Raw genomic sequence first — 20,835 nt, forward strand, 5'->3', positions numbered from 1 at the left:
AGTGTAGGGTCACATGCTTCCCCTTAAAAGGATACCTCACCCTTTTTTTGGAAGAAGAAAACACACAACCATCCCACCACCAGTGAGTAAGCAGTAGAAAGTGCGGTAACCGCAGTCTTGTTAACCCCTGAATGATTCGCCATTACAGTTAGAGAGTCCTTCATATCTCACCACTGTTTTATGTGTTGTCTGTGTCATTAGCAATGAGTGTAAAAGTATTCCGGGTCATAACCACTGGCAACAGCACCAGGCACCTCTAAATGCACTGGCAATGGGCTTCTCCTGCCCGGAGCCATCCACCCGTACTCGGGTGGCTGTCTGTCCATAAGAGGGTCAGGAGGCGGAGCCAGCAGATGGGGGTCAGGGCTGGTTTGGGAGGAAGGGTAAGCAGCAGTCAGTCAGATCAAATGGATAAGTGTTCTACACAGCCGGAGAGAGATGACTGGATGTACGTTGACGCTTATAATAGGACAGTTTACCCAAAAAAAAAAAAAATTCTGCCATTTACTCACTCTTTATTGCCATTTACTCACTCTTTATTTTGTTGCAAACATGTATGACTTTCTTTCTGGAACGTATAAGTGCCATTTTATAAAGTGTCTTTAGTCTTAATGGATTGAGGCAGGGCTGGTGCTGCATTACCGTATGTTACATTTGTTAATTATGTATGTGTATTTTTAAACCTTAAACACTTAAAACATTTGGTTTTTATGTGAAATTTATGTGAACTAGAAAAATTATTGGCTAATTTTCCAGCAAAATTGTTTGAGTTAATGGCCATCTGGGAGTTTCCTGTGTAATTATTATACCACCTATATATTTATATATATAAAATGTATAAATGTAAATGAATACATGTAAAGTAATAAATATAGATATACAATTCTAAATGTATTATGTTTTACACTACTGTTCAAAAGTTTGGGGTCAGTAAGATTTTTGATTTTTATTAGTTTCTTATTCTTACCAAGGCTTCCATTTACTTGATCAAAATACAATAAAAAACAGAAATATTGTGAAATATTACAATTTGAAATAAGTGTCTTCTATTTGGACATATTTCAAATATTAATTTATTCATGTGATGGCAAACTTTATTTTCAGCATCATCATTGCCACATGATCCTTCAGAAATCATTCTGATATGCAGATTTGGTGCTCAAGAAACATTTACTATTATTATCAATGTTGTGCTGCTTAATATTTTTGTGGAAACTGTGCTCAATATTTTCAGGATTCATTGATGAATAGAAAAGAACAGCATTTATTTAAAATGGAAATCTAACATAAGTGTCTTTACAGTCATCAATTGATTGCGTTCTTGATAAATAAAAGCATTCATTTCTTTTTAAAAAATATCTTCAAACTTTCAAATGGTAGTGTATGTGCTAGTGTCACCCTAATAGACCAACAAAAAATAGACCAACAAAAAAAAAAAAACCTTAAATGTTGCAGCTTGTGAAGAATACTATGACTTTAAAAGACACAAAATATAACGCACAAGTTGTATGGATATAAATAGACGCTCCATTATGAAATAAACACTCTGGTCATTCTATTTGCATATTTATGAAAGAAAGAAACTCATACAAGTTTGGAAAGACATGAGGGTGGGTAGTACACAAGTGTGAACTACTCCTAAGTTGCTTGGAGGAAACACAAGCACATTTAAAGAAAGCCATGCAGCCATACTTTTACAACACCAACAAACCAGACATCCTGAGACGCTGACTAAACATCAAATCACGCTGAGTACAGACAAAGCAACCCCACACAGCTGACGCGTTACTTACTATCAAGGGCTACACTTAGCAAATGAAGCTTTATTAACTCTTGCATGTCTTGCACCACCAGATTGAGGCGGGGACAAACCCATCTGCTTCATCTGATAGCAAGAGGAGGATGAAGGAAGAGGAGGAGGGAGTGAGGAAGAACAAGCTTGGGAAAAATGAGGAGGATAGTACTGAGGGCTGGCTGGGTAGTGCCAAGCAGGTTTAGGGTGCGAACTGGAGTCGTGTCTGTGAGGAAAAGAACGGTCATAGGGAGAACAAAGTGTGAGAGCAGATACTGCACCAGCGCGCCTGCAGAATTAACCAGATGCATTGTGTCAGGCAAGCCGTTAGCTTGAACATGCCCTAATGAACTGTTGTATATCAGCTAGATTGTGGACTATATGGCAAAAATTAAGAAAAAATACATTATTCAAACTAGCATTTTCTTTAAAATGTAAAAATTTAGGTGGTTGCTAGAGCATTTCAAGGTGGTTTATAGGGTTTTGTGCTTAGTGGCCAAGTCAAAAGAGCCCACCAAAAGCTTGGGATCTTCCTTCAAAATGGGTCTTAAGGGATTTTTCAATTTTTTATTCTTTTCATTGTGCAGCGCTATAGAATCACCAAACGATGAGGTTCTTTTTTGGCATGCCATTGTGATGGTGGTACTTAACTCTGGTTAAGACGGTTCAGATAAAGGCTAATGAGCTAATCAGTAAAGGACGATTGTGCACAGAAGAGTCATACCTGCTGTGTAATGGGTGGCTGTGATGGACAGTGTTGTAGCCGTAGGACTGATGATGGTGTGTGAGAGGCATTTCATACTCTGACATTGCCATGACTGGTCGACCGTGCCAGTTTCCCGAACTAACTGCGATTACATGAAGATGAAAGCAAATTAATGAAGGAGAACCTCATGCAGATAACATTACTGTTCAAGAAAATTATTCTTCAAGACAACCAATCACCCAAGGTTTTAGACTAGCAAGTCTGATTAAATTGCCAAGTGGGCACATCTGTCAAATAACGGACGATTAAAAAAAGTGTTAGATGCCCATTTAAGCTTTTTTTCTAATTGATATTTAAAAATTTTCAGTTTTTTATATTTTTATGCATTTATTATGTAAAGCACGTGTCATTTAAAGCTGCATTCTGCGATTTTTCCTCTTTGTCGCCATCTCTGTTTGAAACCTACAATTGCAGTCATATGCGGAACCATTATCTGTACGTGCGTTGTGCATCGGCACAGCTCGTCAGCGCGGATGAATCTAATGCTTGCTGTCAGTCACCGCACCGGTGGATACTGAACTTCAGAATCACAGATTTTACATCTTGAAAGTATGACCAATATAAGAATTTTCACTGGAAAATATCATCTGAACAATTAAGTAACATTTCTGCCACTTGTTTTGACCAACTGAAGAAAAAAGCATTAGGCCTACAATAAATTGCGCTGCCAGTGATGATTAAATCTAACAATCGCTTAGCTTGGATCACGCCAAACCGTGCAAATTATTATTACTTTTATATTGTTCTAAAATTGTTAATGTTAACAACATTAGCATTGCGTGACTGTGTATTTAGTGTATATTAGCATTACCTGTATATTTCAATTTCTGTAGTCACTCCACAGTCCAAAGTCTTTTGCTTTTGACTACGGCTAAATCTCCAGTTGTCACTGATGATTGTCATTTGGACCTTTCTGGATTACAATCCGCCATCAAAATGATAAGTTTAATTATTTCAGATGCTGTGAGAAAAGGCTATAAATGATCCACTACCAGCAGCGTCCTCACGTGATAAAACCGACTAGCCTGGACGGACTCCTTCCTTTCTGTTTACGGACGTGACGTAATGACGCACAGAGGAACTGCTGCATGCTCAAATTTCCCACGGAAATCCGCCATGTCGCTCCTATTATAAAACATCATTACAAGCTTACCGTTGTGAATCGAGCTAAGATAATTAGATAATTCTGAACACTGGCTGGTTATGTACTTGCTCAAAAATTTGATTTTGGATCAATTTTATCCAAAATTTCAGCAATTTTGTGTCTCATTTGCCATCAAAAATTTAACAGTGTGTTCACTAAATAATGACATATATATTTGAAAATAAATGTTGATATAAATATTTAAAATATAAGAGGGAAATTTGAGGAAATTTAATTTTTTAGATTTAAATAAAATCATTCTGTCTAAACAGTAGGAGAAATTATTGTTTTGCGTTACATTACTGAAGAAATGTGCTTAATTGCCCTGACAATAAGGTCACAATGCAAACCACCTTAATGGTCCTAAAATTGGCTTCTTTTGGCTTTAAGGGGCGGTCACACTACACTTTTCTTTGCATCGACTTCCATTTATACGCATACGAATGCGTCAGACCACAAACACATGCTCATGTGAAAAGTTTCGCATTTTGCTGCATTCTAAAGTTCTCTGAGCAGCAAATTCGCATCATGTGAAGATGTTTGACCAGTAGAAGATCGATACGTAACGCCATGACCTCTTGGTTGAATTAAAAGAATGACATTTTTGCAAGTTGAGTAGATTGTATATTTTTTTTTACATTTTGAGTGTATTCCTATTTGTTATACACTAACAAATATACTACACTATACAAGTACACTATTACTATGTGGAATTCATGTTTATAAAAAAGACGCTGCAGAATGTGTTGTCTTATCACGACTGTTGCAGTGTCCAAAGAACTTTTGTATGCTCAAAGTCTAGTGCGACTGCAGCTTTATGCGTATTTGTTTTCATTTTGGTGTAAAAAGTCCTCGTGAGATTCAAAAATTTAAGAAGCCCTTGGAAGCCCAGAAGTATTTCTAAAATGAGGAAACAGGAGGTAGTGTTTTTATGCAATGCTTCTCACCTGTTGAGTAGGAAGCTGTACTGTCACTGCGTACATAACTTGATGACATGGTCCTGTAACCTAGGTTTTGCTGTGGCCCCCTGTAGGTATCATACCCTGGTTGTTTGTGCTGTCGGTTGTACCATCCACGCAAATGTTCCACCACTTCAGCCCTTTGCATGTTCCTGGCAAAATTCTCATTCCTGGATGGAGGACGGTTCCTTGGCGGCCTTAACGTGGCATAAAGGTTATGAGCCAAACCGTCTATCTCATCCTGGCCATAGTTCCCATGAGGGTCATGTCTTGGGTAGGAGGGGTTAACATTATAGTGTCCCTCCATCTCAGTCTCATACATGTACGGTCCATTTGAGTACACTTCAGGTTCAATGTACCGAGGATATCCAGTGACGTAATAGGCTGTGGTGGTTGGCTGTTGTCGAGGCTGGGATGTATAACCACGCGTGTCATTCTGTGCTAGGTTGGGCATGCTTCCTGTGTTGGCGTATATGTTGCCCTGTCTCCGCCGATGCCGGTTTTTGGCACGGGAATGGCAGCCGGGAACGGAGTACTCCACACTGGACTGGCTGGTGTAGGAGGAGCCATCATCAAGTATTTCAGTGCTGTTGCTACGACGAGGAGGAGGGATGGTGAAGACAGGCTCTGATGGTTCGCTTTCCACGAGGAACTGTGACTGAGATTCCAGACTGCCACTGCGCTGCCGAAAATGAGTGCTGCATGCAGAAAAAAGCCAAATAATTCATGAAAACATTATCGAAATCACAACTAAAAATAATTTTAAAGACAAGTAAAAAAAACACATATTTCTTCTGTGTATTTCTCCTCTTCTCTAGCTTGCTTTCTAATCAAGTTGTCTAATAAATCTGGCATTTTATATTACAAATATTGTTGGCTCTTTGAAAAAACTGCCTTTGTTCCTCTTTTGTAAGTCACTTTGGATAAAATTGTCAGCTAAATGCATAAATGTAAATGTGATAAAATATTTAAATAAAACATTTGTATTTCCTCGAGAAAGCTGAGCATTAATAGAACCTAATAATGTTTCACACTGGTTTGTGGCCATTTTGCTTTACACAAACATTTACAAAAAGCCATATCTAGGCAATTAAATTTTTTAGAACAGAGCAAAAAAAACTTTTCAAGATCTACACATATTAAGAAATAAAGACAGTGTTTATGATCATGGAAAGTCTTTATTCCTTAACCATTGTCATTCAGGGGCCATGCTAGTGGGCGGGTGATGAAGAAGGGTCGATTATGTACTATACCTGAGCTGGGTGCTGCTGTAGGCATTGCGGGGAAGTTGAGGGGTGGGGGGCATGCTCCTCGAGTCTGAGGGTTGCCGTGAGGGTTGACGGTAAGGGCTGCTGTGTGTCGATAAGGCGTCTCCATGTATATAGGGCACAGGATCTTGGACTTCGCCATAATTTAATCTAGAACACAGATAAGAACAACGCTTTACCAAACTTCCTTCATGGGTGGAGTTCTTACTGCATACAAAGCCTCCAAGGAAGTACAGAAAAACATTTCACAGCATACCACCCTTGTACCTAGTTAGATCTAATACAAACGCCCACTGGTTTGAGGAACAAATGATTAAATAACAAACGGCTGAATTACATCTCATTTTACGGGATTTCAGATTTCAGCCGTCTGGTCTCATTATACTTCCACCTCACTGGCTCAATCTATTAATGCCCGTTGTTCCTGTGAGATTTTCCAGAGCTGCTTTCCTCTGTGTTTATGGCCCTTCCGCCCCCACTTTGCGATTATTGTTGGAGTTTTTGCAGTCAAGCAGTGACATGCTTATTCCTGGGGCACTATTTTTAACACTGTGAGTGTTTGGGCTGATAAGAGGAGACTGTGAAGGAAGAAGTCGAGTCAAGGGAAGACTGGAATGCAGGGCTGATTCCTTGATCACAGGTCTCTACTAGCTCAACAGGCACAAAAGCAAACACCAGCCAGAGGCAGGGAAAGGTAAGAAGTGCTCAAGCTTAAACCTAAAGAGCTGTGTTTCATGGGCCTCTCACCTGCTGCAGTCCCGGTAGTCGTCACTGCTGTGATCTATGTGATCTGAATGGTATGATGCAGCGAAGGAGTTTGACGAGTTGGGACGTGGAGAATACTGTACTGATCGTGAACGTTGTCTCTGCGATGGCTCATCTAAGACAAAACAAGTTAACGAGATTAAGAGTCTAGATTGCAGCGACAAGTTCTACAGATATTTATACACTACAGTTCGAACGTTCGGGGTCAATAAAATCTTTTTATAAAGAAAATAATACTTTGTTTCAGCAAGGACACATTTGACAATAAACCAAAGGTGAAATTAAAGACAATATTACAAAATATTTTAAATAAATGCTGTTCTTTAGAACTTTCTATTCATCAAATAATACTGAAAAAAGTATAATTACACAAAATTATTAAGCAGCACATCTGTTTTAGCATTGATAACAATAAGAAATGTACCTTGAGCAAATCAGCATATTAGAATGATTTGCGAATGTAATGATTGCTGAAAATACAGCTTTTTGCCATGCAGCTTTTGGTGAGTATAAGAGGCTTCTTTAAAATAAAATAAACTAAAATAAAACCCCAAATTTTTGGACGGTAGTGTACACCTGTTTTCAAAAACAGTACTCACCATCTTCCAAATTCAGGCAGTCAGAAAGGCTGTCAAGGTTCAGATCATCTGCAAAAACAATTGAGATTATAGTTCTGTCTGTAATATTTCCTAGGTGCCATGATCCATTACCACTATTAATCTAAAACATTAGCTCATCACAAGTAAAGCATAAAACCATGACTATCAACAGAGCGAAAAGTTTACATACACCGTATAAGCATGCATGTTTTCAGTGTCCCACATATTTTGACCAGTGCATTTATATAATTATATAATGCGTTAAACCAGATACGCACCAGCAATGATGACAGAAGCTCTTTGTGTGGGCTCCTTGCCAATCTTCACTCTGTAATCATTAATCTCATTTTCAATCTCCTGAAGTTTTTTGGTAGCATCCAGAAGGTTTCTCCTGCGTTTCTTCTTCACAGTTTTACAGAGCTCATTTTCATAGGCAAGTTTTTTCCCTGCCTCCACAATCTTCTTCTGGAGTGCAAAGCAGCTCTCCAAGTTTCTTAAATGAGGGTCCTGCAAGGGAAAAAAAAACCTTTAAATTAGTAAAGAAGTACACAAAATGCAAGCAGTTCTTGCAGTATTTCTGAGAAGAAAGAATGAGACAACCTACCGCATCATAAGGGAAAAGATCATCCAATTTGAAGGCAGTTCCCATGCGCCTTCGAACAATGGGGGGCTTCTCTCCCAATGCCAAAGGATACTCCTTAGGTAACACACCGGTCAACTCCTGATCAAATAAAAAGAACAAGCAGAGAAAATCTTAAAATAGGCCTGTTTAAATTGAAAAACTTGAAAGACTGAATGGAAATATGACAAGCCACTAACAGCTTCCCGGAGGCATATTTTCTTCAGCTCTTCTTCCTTTAGTGCCAGAATTTCCTTTAAGCTCTCCTGTTTTTTCCTCAGTTCTGCAATCTTCTCTTTCTTCAGTTCCTCATTCACATCATTCTCGGCAGAATCTAAAATAAAGCAAAAGCAAGCTTAATCATGATAACAGTACAAACAACAAAGTTCATTATGCTGTTCTTGGAATGAATGAAAGAGATCATCTTACTGGAAGAGACCAAACTTCCATTGCTGGCCATGATGAGCTTGTCTTTACTCTCCATGCTGACCAGCTTACTGTTCCTCGGAGCTCCAGTCTCTGAGAGATCCATGGCAATATCACCCAAACTTCTTGCTGTAGTTATGTTAGCCTTTGGACAAAAAAGAAGAGGTTATTACATCATCTTTTGCATGCTATCAGCACAAAGACATTTCTGAATTTATGAGCACTGATTATTAAAAACTGCGCTAATGCTAATGCATACTCACTTTACTCTGTTTGCGGTCCAGGTAGAACTGGTGTTGGCTGATTGCCATTACCCAGATGGTTTTGATCAGAGAGTGGCTGGCATACCACGTGTGGATGACCTGACCAGACTGGCCAAATGTGCGTCTAGAAGCTGTTCTTCTATGGATTAACATGTGCACATTGAAGTCAAACATAATACATTTCCATCCTATGTAGTGTCAGTGAAATTAAAATGTTGGTTTCTGTAACAGATATTATTTGCATGGTATGCAAAGATGTAGACATAATTCCCAAGAAATAGTCATTGGTTCTAAGCTTAAAAAGGTTGATTCAGTCAAACTAAATAATTTCTTAAATCAGAAAAATATTAAATTGAATGTTACTACATAAAGAAGTTTTTAGGTTACCTGATATTTGATACCAATTGACAATAAGGCAGGTTGGTAACACTATGGTAACAACATACAGTGGTGATATCATCTTTGTTTACAGAGCAACCCCAACCCGTATTACTACTACAGCGTAATGTGACTGATTGCTTCACTGCTGCAGTTCAGAATTGGAAACCCATCAGCTACGTCAAAAGGCTTTGCATCACTAACATTTACTTAGTCAGTCTATTCAAAGGCCATGTCCTACATTTTGAAAGCGCAAAAATTATGCTCAATGTTTTACACTAAGAACAAATAACAAACTGTGCTCAATGAGTGCTTCAGCTCGTCTCATTCAGGGTTATGTCATGGAAAAAGTATATTAAGGCTTGACCTAGTGTAGATTTGTCTCATTCTCTCACCTCTGAGGGTCGTTGACCTCTACAGCGAACTTCTTCTCACGGAAATACAAGTTCTCAAGCTGTTTCCACAGAAAGAGCTACGGAGAAAAAGGAAATAAGATTTAGACAAGAAGTCTATTAGGAACACAGTTAGGAGAAATACTTTTTCCTCACTGAAAAAAAAATAATCCTAAAAATAGCATTTATTTTCGTTGAGCATTCATTTCTATGATTTGCATATTTTGTTATGAGATTCATCAGATCATTTACATCCTTGTATTTCAACAAACTTCTTTTTTTTTTGCTTTCTCTGTCAAATCCAGAAAAAATATTACAAAAAATACATTATTAATTCCCTCCTAGAAACACTATACTCTGAATTCACCCAAAATAAACATCACTAGATCCATATGGATATTGATATATTTAGCTGGAAGCATCAGACAATTGCTTCAGGTATAAAGCCAATACAATCTAAGCACGACAGAAGCAAAGCGTCCACTGAGCTGGAAACTCAATTTTGCCCTAAAGGGAGAGCACTGAAAAAAAGGTTTGTGGTAAAAACATGGCCAAAACATCTGCCATTCATGAGAACTGTCCTTTCAGATCTTATTTTCCTAGAGCTCCGTCATAGCTCTTCCCAGCTTAGGGCAGGGAAAGTACAATATCCAACTACTATCAGCATGCGGGGGTGAGGATTTACCAGGAATGTTAATAAATGCTTCCCAACAGGTACTGCTCCAATGCACCTCTGAGTAACATGCATAGGAACATCATAATCCGAGCATGGATCGTACAGTACATTGAGCATATTACAACAACATATTTCTGACAGTTATGTTTAATAACAACAAAATTAATAATGCAACTTATTCTAATTTCAGAGATTTCAAAATGGATCTTACCAGATCAGTTAGTAAGCCTGTAAAATCCCTTGATAGTTGGACAGGTTCAGTATAGTCCTGATCTAAAGTTTCCCACAGGGTTGTGGCTTCCCTGAACAATACGCTCTTGTCTGCTTTCAAAGAGACCAAAAGGTGTTGCAAGAGTTTCAGGCGAGTGAGCCCCGCCCCTTCCCTCCCCCTTTCTGTGACATCACTAGCACCTCACTTTGCTCTTACCCACCTTGAGCTAGAGTTCTCTTCAAGTATTTGTTTCTCTCTCTGTTTCCGCCAGCCAACTATGCCATCATCTCCCTGAAACTCTCGAACTCACACATGTAATTAAGCTTTCACAACTTCATTCTTTCTCTACAGTCACCTCCCTCTAACTCTGATACTCGCTTCCTGTTCCTGTCAAACCAGACAAACAGGTTACGCTCACTGAAATACACACACATAGAATGGCATTCCTCTTATTTCATTATGGGAGGGGATTTAGAGCATTGATCATAATGTACACCCTTCAATAGCTTTTGAACCCTTTTCCTGGTGCGTCTCATTTTTACAGTCTGAATCTTAATCCATCACCCGTTGGTTTGGATGCTTGCTCCCTTACACTTCCCAAGGCAAATATGCGAGGAATCTACTACTTTCTTGTAATCATTAATGACTGGCCATGGCACTCTTCACCTCCTGGTGAAAACAGCATGCCTCTCTCACAGTGACTAAATAGCTGAAGCGACAGCAACAGGGAATGTCTCACTATCTGACAGCATGAAAGTTCCCTGACCTTTCTCTGACATTTAAAAAAATAACTAAAATTATACTTCATATGTCGATGTGGAAAGGTGCTTATTTAAAATAAGCAGTATTAACACAAGACTGACCCAAAAGAATCATTTTTTAAGTCATGCTGTTTTTGTATTATAAAAACATGTGATAACACATTACAAATGTATTTCTTGGGACACAGAAATACTAAGTGCAAAATCAGCTAATTTAAAACCAGGACTGGGTGAGAAAAAACTATTGTTAACATTAAATTAACAGCAGTCATTTAGAATGCTGAGCAAGAGCAAGATAAGCTATTTCAGCATAATTCTTTTAGCCTATTAAATAAGAGATAACTAGATAAAGTCTGAGGGAAAATCAGAGAGCATGCAAATGCAAAGACAATGGAAACAATCCTCAACACCTCAGACTGTCTGTGACTGATAAAGCAAGACAGGCAGGCACATCTAGGAAGTCTGCAGAAGTTAACAATTAAAATAAAATTTAATTAGATTAAATTAACAAAAACAGAGATAATAAAATAAACAAATACAAAACAAATGAACATGCAAAAATGGAATAAATAAATAAATAAATGAAATAAAATATTAATATTCATGGTGACAAATGTTAACTTGCATACCCAAACCCTACATATGATGTAGTTTTAAAGTATCACTGATCCTGATGTAAATGTATCATGTGATACCTATTAGCACCAGAGATTTGCTTAGCACCAGTATTGATAACCATGGATTCAAATCACCATTACACGCGTCTAAAAACCAGTTTATGTATCTTGATGTATGAAAGTATTATTTTATAATCATACACACCTTGAACTCTTTCATATTACTGGGATAATGATGCAGTGCAGAAATATTTTGCGAATACTGACACACCCTGAAGATGCGTCACTAGACCTTCAAGACAAGCTGCTTTCACACAGAAGTAAAATACAGTTATCAGTCCTTTTTTGGAGTGGTAAATACAATTATATTCACACATAGATCTATTATATGAGTGACAACTGCATTCTGTAAACAAAATGTTAACTTGAGGACTCAATGGGCCCTATTTTAATGATCTAAACGCAAAGTGTAAAGCGCATGGCGCAGGTGCACTCAGGGCGTGTCCAAATCCACTTTTGCTATTTTAACGACGGAAAAACGGTCCGTGCGCCGGGGTGCATTTTTGAAATGAGTTGTCCTTATTCTCTTAGTGAGTAATGGGCGTAACGTTCAATAAACCAATCAGAGTGTTATCTCCCATTCCCTTTAAGAGCGAGATGCGCTCGCGCCATGGCGGATTGCTATTTACATGGTGGAATTTGTTGGCGGAAAAGCTGAATTCTTTGGCCGAGCAGGTACTCCATTTGGCTGAACAATTCGAAAATACGTAACATTATAAAATACACTGACTTATTAAACACACCGATTCAACCGAGGAGTTCAATGAGTGATGTTTTGCTGAAATTACCTGTTAAGTGGCCAGTCAATCTTTCAGTCGTCTGCGCTGGATGCAGGCTTTCAAATAGCTCAGCGCGATGAGTCAGTAAATATATATATGTGTGTGTATTGGCACCATTGTTTAATTAATTAGCCAATTTTTTTCATCATTATAAGTAGTAATAGGCTGAATTGAAAATAGCTAGCCTAATTCTAATACACGCAATGACTATTCATCATTACATTTTTATATTTATGTAGCCTACACAATAATATTCTTTTACACTGTAATCCTTTTGTTTTTAATATTTGGCATGTTTGTGTGATGCGCATCCCTGTGTGTAATAAGCAAAGTCAACGCGCACTGTGGACGCGCCCAGAGGTGCAGTTTCTACCAACGCGCTCTAACAAAAAATATTGCGCCATTGACTTTAGACTTTAGATCAGGTTTGAGTTGGTCTATGGCGCAGTCTATTTTCAGCTCCTTAAAATAGCAATGCGCCTGAACACACCTCTTTTTTAGACCAGCATGCCCATGAGCATACTAACTGGCGCAAATGCATTTACTAATTTAAGGACGTGGCGCTGAACGGGAAAACACGAACGGCGCCGGACGCAAACTAGCAAACACACTTGCGCTGCGCCTTGCGTCGCATTGCGCCGGGTGTATAGGGCCCATAACCACATTTTTTGTAAACTCATACTGTGTGAATGGAACTACACATTTGCATGAGCTGGACTTAAAAACAAACAAACAAAAAAAACATTCTTAACAAATACAGTTATCACAGTCAATCTCAAAACCGACTAAAAAGATTACCTCTTTAGAAGGTAAGGTAAACTGTTATAAATATAACAAGCCACACCAGACACCTCATGAACTCATGCATTAAATGCTGCTTCTTTTGAAGTCATGTTGCAGCCAAATGAAAGCAGCTTGCTGAAAAACAAGAACTATATTGTCTGGCATGGTCTTAAAATCTCTGATGTGTCTATGATTTGTCATCATATTACAGACAATCCAGACGCAACTGTCAGCTCTGAATTATGACTCAAACATATTCTGCATCCTCCTCTCTCAGACAAGACACACACACACACACACACACACACACACACACACACACACACACACACACACACGCACACACACACACACACACACACACACACAATCCCTATGGAGGTAACCACGAATAAATAGTAAACAGTTTAGAAAGAGGTGAGAGGTGCTTGCCTTGCCTGTGCAAAACTTGCTTGGGAGTATTGGGTTGTTGCCAGGTTAGGTTTATAATACAAGTCAATATTTTAATACTTTATTAATTTACTTTGACTTCAGTACAGTAACAATATAAAAGTAATTTATTAAATTTAGCAAACAACAGGTTATCTTTTTTAAATAATAACCATCACACATTTGCTGCTTTTATATTTTAGAGGGGATCCCTTACAAGGGAGACATCACACTTAGGGGCCATTTGGCATCAAAAAGTTTGCAATAGAGGATATCCCAGTGAAATAATATACAAAAGCACATCATTCAGTGTAAACACAAACAAAATTAAGAAATTATTAACCATCATCTGCCAAGCAGTATGTCAAGATCTAAAGCAACTTCCCTATAAATTACTGGAGTTTTGCTTTTTTCAAATTTCCCTTTATCAGCAACAATACAAAATACATTTAATTTAATGCTTTCATAGGACATCAGTTCAGAGCCCGGGAAAGTTCAGACAAAAAGTTTGGGAGCTTCTTTTAATTCTGAAGACCCCCAATAGCTCTTGCATGTGGAGGAGTTACAGCCGCGAGACCCCTCGCTCTCCTCTATGGCCCCCTGCTAAGCTAATTGTGTTTTATTGCTTGATCAATTGTCTGGCCTGAGTGAAATGCACAATGGTGGTCAGATTTGCATAATGAGCTTGGCGTGCTGGAAGAAGATTGGGGGGCGGGCGGACACAAAAACTGCCCTCTTGGCAGGAAGCACAATCAATACTGGCCAGATGATGGGTTGCACTCTGACAGGGCCTAGTGTACTTTCAAAAAGAGAGTGTTAAAACACTCGGTCGAGTGGGAAAAGACACACAAAAAGAAGAAGGAAATAATGGGAAACCTTTTTTGGACATGGTACCTTGTAAAAATGTGAATATATATATCAAAGCATCTTGGTAATACTATGTGATAGATTCACTTTACTATGGTACTGCTACATTATCCTTCTTTTAAGACAAAATGAGAAATAGAAAGGAAGATGTTTACTCTCTAACCCTCACGTAGCTGTCTTAGTTTTGCCAGGAGAAGAGCTGATGGGGGCTCTGTCAATGGAGCCAATCCCCCTTCAGACATCACATTGCTGGCATCGCTCCAGTTCCTGCCCCAAAACTGCTACCCATGAAGCTCCATAATTACACCCTTCACAGGGAGGGACTGGTGTTCATTGCAGCCATGCAGCAGGGTTACAGAGTGGGACATGCCCATTGACACTCTGATACAGGACTGAATATACATACACACCCAGCTGCATCCTACAAAGCATTGGTGTAATGGATGCCAATTAACAGACACTTTAATTTGTGAGGTTGGGATAAAATATAGAAGTCCACCTCATAAAAAAAAAAGAGCAATTGTTACTAATCTCTCACAGCCTTGAAATGTGATAAATGAGGATGTTCATTAAAAATGCCAATGAGCACAAAATGAAAGCAGGGAGATATCTAAATAGGACATTTTTGGGAAATGCATACTGCACACAAAAATCTGTTTGGCTGACGTGGCCTAACATCTGGAATTTGAGGCACACCAATCCACGTGGAAACAAAGGTACTGGGTTAATACAATGACTGCTTCTAAGGATGAACTTTAAGCACTGAATTTGCTAGTTTACTGTCATTAAATCTGAAGATATTTCAAGCAAACTAGAGTAGATATCCACTAGGGATGGGACAATACATCGACGCATCATGAATCGAGAAATGTTTCTGGATCAATTCTGATATTTTCTGTATGTATCGCGATTCTCTCAGCCGAACGCATGAGCGGTCTTCTTCATGAGCATTAGCCTAATGTGCCATCTGCTGTGGAAAACTAATACATTTGCTTGAAGAAAAAAAAAAAATCGCAACTGGTTTTGGAATCGGCCAATTTGCTTGTAAAAACATCAAAATCAGAATTAGCAATGAAAAATCATAATTTGTGCATCCCTAGACAAAACTGGTCAAAAACCTTGTAACTTCATTTGAGCTTGATTTTAGTACAATGTTAATAATATAATGCAAGTGTCTGACCATATATAAAGCCACAATATCAACTTTGACAACACAGTGTTTAATTATTTAAAACATACAGTAAATAGCAGAAGGAGGGAGGGAGGCCCAAATTTTTGCCTGTCACAATAAGAAGTAAATCTGGTCCTGGTGGTAAGCCCACCCCTAAATTATGAGTTTGAACCTAGAAAGAACCATAGAATTTTCTCCATCACCACTGAACCCTTGTACAAGGCTTTTAGCACAAGAGAAAAACAAAAACAAACAAACAAAACAGCAAACCTTTCGTGGCTTGAGCTTGTCTTGCAGGTCGTACTGGCCAATGCCTTTGTAGCTAATCCCCAACCACCACGGTATGCCCTGTTTGTCCTGTGAAAGAGAAGAGGGTTTTTTTTAAAAAAAGGAAAGGTAATTACTGCTTTTGTCTGTAAATGGTAGAGAAATAAAAAGTTCAAATGGGTTCAATCGACACAGCCTTTCACATACAGTAGCACTGTTGATCTCCAGAGACATTTCTAATGATCTAAGCACAATTATAATTATACCACACACATTTTACTAGTGTTTAATTATTTAACCAACCATAAATCAAGTTAAGGACGTACTATTTATGGCAGCTTCAGTATTTATAATGTCTAGGTTTGTATGTCCTAAAAAATACCACATGATAAATCAAACCACATACCTTCACTTTGTAGTAATGAACTCCATATGCAGGCAAGGACTCAACTAAGGTCAGATACCTGTTGATTGAAGTTACAACAGTCTAGTGAATGATGGTATAGCACAGAAAGTTAATAAGACAGTGTTTCAGACAAAAACAAAAAGGATGAACAACATTTTAACCCTAGTTAATCATCTATAATTTGTCACTGACAGTAGTCCTACAAACTCCTGGTGCCTTCACAGTGAGGGACAATGTCAATATATCAATGCAGGAGCACAAATCAAGCTGACAGAAATGACCTTGTCTCATCCCAATGAGCTAAAAATAAAGTGGGACAGTGTGATTAGGCCAGCTGAAAGCAGTCACTTTCAGTAATGTGGTCTAATTAATTACGCAGTTTCGCCCTTCCACAAACAACTGCAGCAGTTATCAGAGGTAGGGCAACAGGCTCAGACTCGCAGTTCCTTTATGTCAGGCATATAAATTATTAGTGTGCTTACCGTACGATAGCCTGTCCACGACTGAGTCCTTTTAGCTTCTTATAATGCTCGATTACTTTATCTTCACTAGAGGGTAAAAGAGAGAAACGTTACCATCCGCATGGCCAATGGCAACAAAATAGTACATAAGACCAACATGTGAATGTGCCATTTAAATGACGTGGATAGTCAGACTATTAACTAGTCAGATATTACACCAGGTGCACCCATGTGTGAATTGCCATCTGGCTGGCTGTCCTGTGAATCACACATACACTGTTTGTGGCAATTATCCTAATAACCGGTTCCTCAAACACACATACACACACACGCTTTAAGTATTCATGTCCACTATTAATATGAAACAACAAAAAGGAAATTAATATGACAGATGAACATTACAGGAAACTTTTACACCAATAAAATTACAATCTATAGACAATTTTTATACATGAACTAACAGCTGCTTATGCAGTCACTCGCACAGCTGCCCCTTAAACACTTGCACTAATGCACAGCTGTTTCCTAACATACTCATTCCCACTCACACACTTCAATAATTGCTGTCTGTTAACTGGTTTACTGGGTTACTGCTCCCCACACTCAATACCCATTGATTAAAGCTGCCACATCAATTCTTTAAAGGTGGTAGACTTCAACATCTAGACGTCTAGGGTTACAGTAGCCAGAGGGCAGGCATAATTAACAAGCAAGTTAATTAACAAGGTTTGTTTGAAATAAACAGGCTACAGCTTGCGCACTACAACCTGGCTACACTAAAGACTTTGAGTTTCAAGACTGCAATAACACACATATTCACACTCTGTGTGTCATTTGTGGGTATTAGACACTGAATAATGTTCTTCATTTCCTACTGAATATTGCGTCTCACTCTGAAAATTGTCATATTACAGAAGTTACCTGCCTTTATTACAGAAACAAAAATGCAGTCTTACCAGAATGCTAATGATGGGTGCTCCTTCAAAACCGCAGTAGGGAAAGCTGGAAGCTTTTTTAAGTCTGATCTTGTGCTTTCATCACTAAAAGATTGAAACAAACACAAACATCACTAATTGTGTTAAAATGAAATACTTCAGAAATGAGAAATGGGTGGCCTAGCATGGTAGTAACGTAGATATGATTGTAGTATAGAGGCAAAAAAAAAAAAAAAAAAAAGTAAAGACTTGCATCAACAAATTTCCTTGTTTTTGGGCATTAAAGGATTAGTTCACTTTCAAATTAAAATTAGCCCAAGCTTTACTCACCCTCAAGCCATCCTAGGTGTATGTGACTATTTCTGATGAACACAATCAGAGAAATATTAATAAATATCCTGACACATCTGAGCTTTATAATGGCAGTGAACAGGGCTCACTAGTATGAGCTAAAGAAAGTGCTTGCATCCACATCCATCCATCATAAACGTGTACTCCACATGGCTCCGGGGAGTTAATAAAGGCCTTCTGAAGCTAAATGATTGTGTAAAAAAAATATATATATATTTAACAAGTTATGAAGTAAAATATCCAACTTCCGCCAGACTGCCTTTCGTATTCAACGTACAAAGAAAGTGTAAACTGCCGTCGCGTCAGTTACACTTTTTCCGTAAAATGAATAGGGAAGGCGTAGGATGTAGCTTAAGCTTTTTGAACTTCAAGAGTTTTACACTTTCTTCGTACATTGAATACGGAAGGTGATCTGGCATCGTTTCACTTCAGAAGGCCTTTATTAACCCCCCAGGAGCCATGTGAAGTACACGTTTATGATGGATGGATGTATATGGAAACACTTTCTTCAGCTCATACTAGTGAACCCCATTCACTGCCATTATAAAGCTTGGATGCGTCAGGATATTTATTAATATTTCTCCAATTGTTTTCATCAGAAAGAAGAGAGTCATTTACACCTAGGATGGTGTGAGGGTGAGTAAAGCTTGGGCTAATTTCCATTTGAAAGTAAACTAATCCCTTTAAAAGCAAGGTATGAAGTGTTTGTTAAAATTAATTTAAAAATATTTACTGTCAATTTCTTTTTAAACATATTTTCCAAAACATGCCCTTAAATATCTCATTACCTCAACAGTCTAAAAATGTCAATACCATTAGGAAAGCTACTAATAAATTCTTATTTTAAAATTAATCAACAGTCAAGTGTAGTTACTTGAAACATTGAAATATTAGACATTTTTATTTGATTTTGACCGATGTCTCTCATTACTGCAACACCTTTCATAATTTACAACCAATAATTTACAAACAATTTTTCCATATATTTTAATAGGTTATCATTTCATTAGATTTTATTGAAACTTGACATTTTCAAACTGATATGGCAAACCTGAAAGAATATAATGTATAGATTCTGTAAATGCCAGTCTTGTTTGGCCAAAACATGGTGTGATTTAGGAGATAATGTTTGTTTGAGGAGATTATTTTTCATTCTTTTCAAATAGAACTTGAGGTGATAAGTGATGACACCGATTTACTGATGTTTGCATACTTTTCTCTTAGAGCTTCTTGATGTTTGGAGAACACATTGTTTTTATCTTTCATCCTCATGCTGGAATTCCTTTTCAGATAGATGGGCTTCCTATTGCAAACAGCTCACAACGCGTACACTTTAAACCAATCAGTGTTTAAATTACAAATCATTACGAGGCATGCATTTTTTTCTATTCTGCAACTACAAAAATCTTGGCTTGACTTTTAATAGTCACTCAGAGCCCAATATTTAAAGATTAGATGTAAATGTAAAAACTGAGATTTCCCTTGTAAGGTTACAAATTTAAGCTGAAGTTAGTGATGATGCAGTACTTGAGCTAATAGCATCTTATCTCAGTGGAGAGAGTGTGCTATAATTCAATGTAAAAGTCTGTTGCCTAAATAATATACAGCTAGCATGTTTAAAGTAATAGTTTTGTCACATAATTCACGCTCATGTTGTTCCAAAGCCGTATGACTTACTTTCTTCTCTGGAACACAAAGCATGTAATTGCATGGACAAATGGCATCTAGTGCATCAATAATCATGTGTTCTTCTGTGCTGAATTGAAGAAAGAAAGTAATACACTTTTGAAATGGCATGGGGGTGAGTGAACAATGACAGATTTTCTATTTCATTTTTGCAATAACTATCCCTTTAAGAGCTTAGAAAGCTACAACAAAAGCTATACAAAATGGCACCATTGTGATGGAAGGAAAGACACAACACCTGAATTCATAAAACAGGACAGCAGTGTTATAGAAAACCCTCATGTAATGTGTTTTCAGACATCTGATCTGTTCTAGCAAGCTTTGATCTGATCTTTTCCAAAACCAAGTTGAGGGTGAAGTGGGCGATATTGTTTTTACAGGAAGCAATTATTCAGAAAGCAAAGGGGCAAGAACTGATTTAAATGTGCAGAACACTTTAAAACCATAACATATGAGTCAGAATACTTTGAAAATTAATTGAAAACAAAAGGAAACAGGTTACAGAATTGATAACATGTAAAGTCATGCTTATCAGCCTATTAATACCTTGCTTGACTAAGCACCACCATATTCCCTGGTGCTCTTCCCTTTCCAAGCCAGTTGGTTCTGCAGTTCAGCAATTTATGATAAGTTTGAAGGTATAAATCTAGCAGGCTGGGTTGATGATGTGGTAAAATACAGTAAGTTGGTGCCCTGAGACTGCAATGCCTTGTCAGCAATCTGGAATTCATTATACTGTCTGTACTATCAAAGAGTTGGCAAGGAAGGGCGGGTAAACGCTTAACCCAGCACAAGCAACGCATGGAGGAGTTAGAGCCATGTGTCAGCTTTTTCAAGAATCCATATAGAGTGCCCGCCCACTTTTTCAGTGGTGTTGGATTCTGAAGTATTGTTTCCATTTGTTTTTCCTATAGGGATTTTTAAAAGTCTTCCTTAAAGCATTATATTAAGCCAAGAACCAAGCAAACTAGTTGCAAGGTGAATCACAACATTACAAACCTTTA

General features: G+C 38.0%; 1 protein-coding gene across 5 annotated transcripts in view; it reads right to left on the reverse strand.

Annotated features, from left to right (window-relative positions):
- frmd4ba (FERM domain containing 4Ba) overlaps positions 1-20,835 on the reverse strand; it is a 51,923-nt gene that overhangs the window by 1,708 nt on the left and 29,380 nt on the right. For 2 of the 5 annotated variants that reach the window (XM_067373487.1, XM_067373485.1), the window contains 16 exons: positions 17,816-17,899; positions 16,881-16,946; positions 16,399-16,456; positions 15,996-16,082; positions 9,375-9,451; positions 8,602-8,740; positions 8,342-8,483; positions 8,113-8,246; positions 7,898-8,014; positions 7,572-7,800; positions 7,294-7,341; positions 6,677-6,809; positions 5,915-6,079; positions 4,650-5,359; positions 2,517-2,640; positions 172-366 (listed from right to left, as the gene is read on the reverse strand). In XM_067373487.1, the coding sequence (XP_067229588.1) occupies positions 198-366; positions 2,517-2,640; positions 4,650-5,359; positions 5,915-6,079; positions 6,677-6,809; positions 7,294-7,341; positions 7,572-7,800; positions 7,898-8,014; positions 8,113-8,246; positions 8,342-8,483; positions 8,602-8,740; positions 9,375-9,451; positions 15,996-16,082; positions 16,399-16,456; positions 16,881-16,946; positions 17,816-17,899 (2,482 nt within the window). In that variant the 3' untranslated portion in view covers positions 172-197. The remainder of the gene's footprint in view (positions 1-171; positions 367-2,516; positions 2,641-4,649; positions 5,360-5,914; positions 6,080-6,676; positions 6,810-7,293; positions 7,342-7,571; positions 7,801-7,897; positions 8,015-8,112; positions 8,247-8,341; positions 8,484-8,601; positions 8,741-9,374; positions 9,452-15,995; positions 16,083-16,398; positions 16,457-16,880; positions 16,947-17,815; positions 17,900-20,835) is intronic. The other 3 variants (XM_067373489.1, XM_067373486.1, XM_067373488.1) reach the window with 2 other exon arrangements.

Source organism: Chanodichthys erythropterus, chromosome 21, assembly GCF_024489055.1.
Source record: "Chanodichthys erythropterus isolate Z2021 chromosome 21, ASM2448905v1, whole genome shotgun sequence".
Taxonomy (NCBI): domain Eukaryota; kingdom Metazoa; phylum Chordata; class Actinopteri; order Cypriniformes; family Xenocyprididae; genus Chanodichthys; species Chanodichthys erythropterus.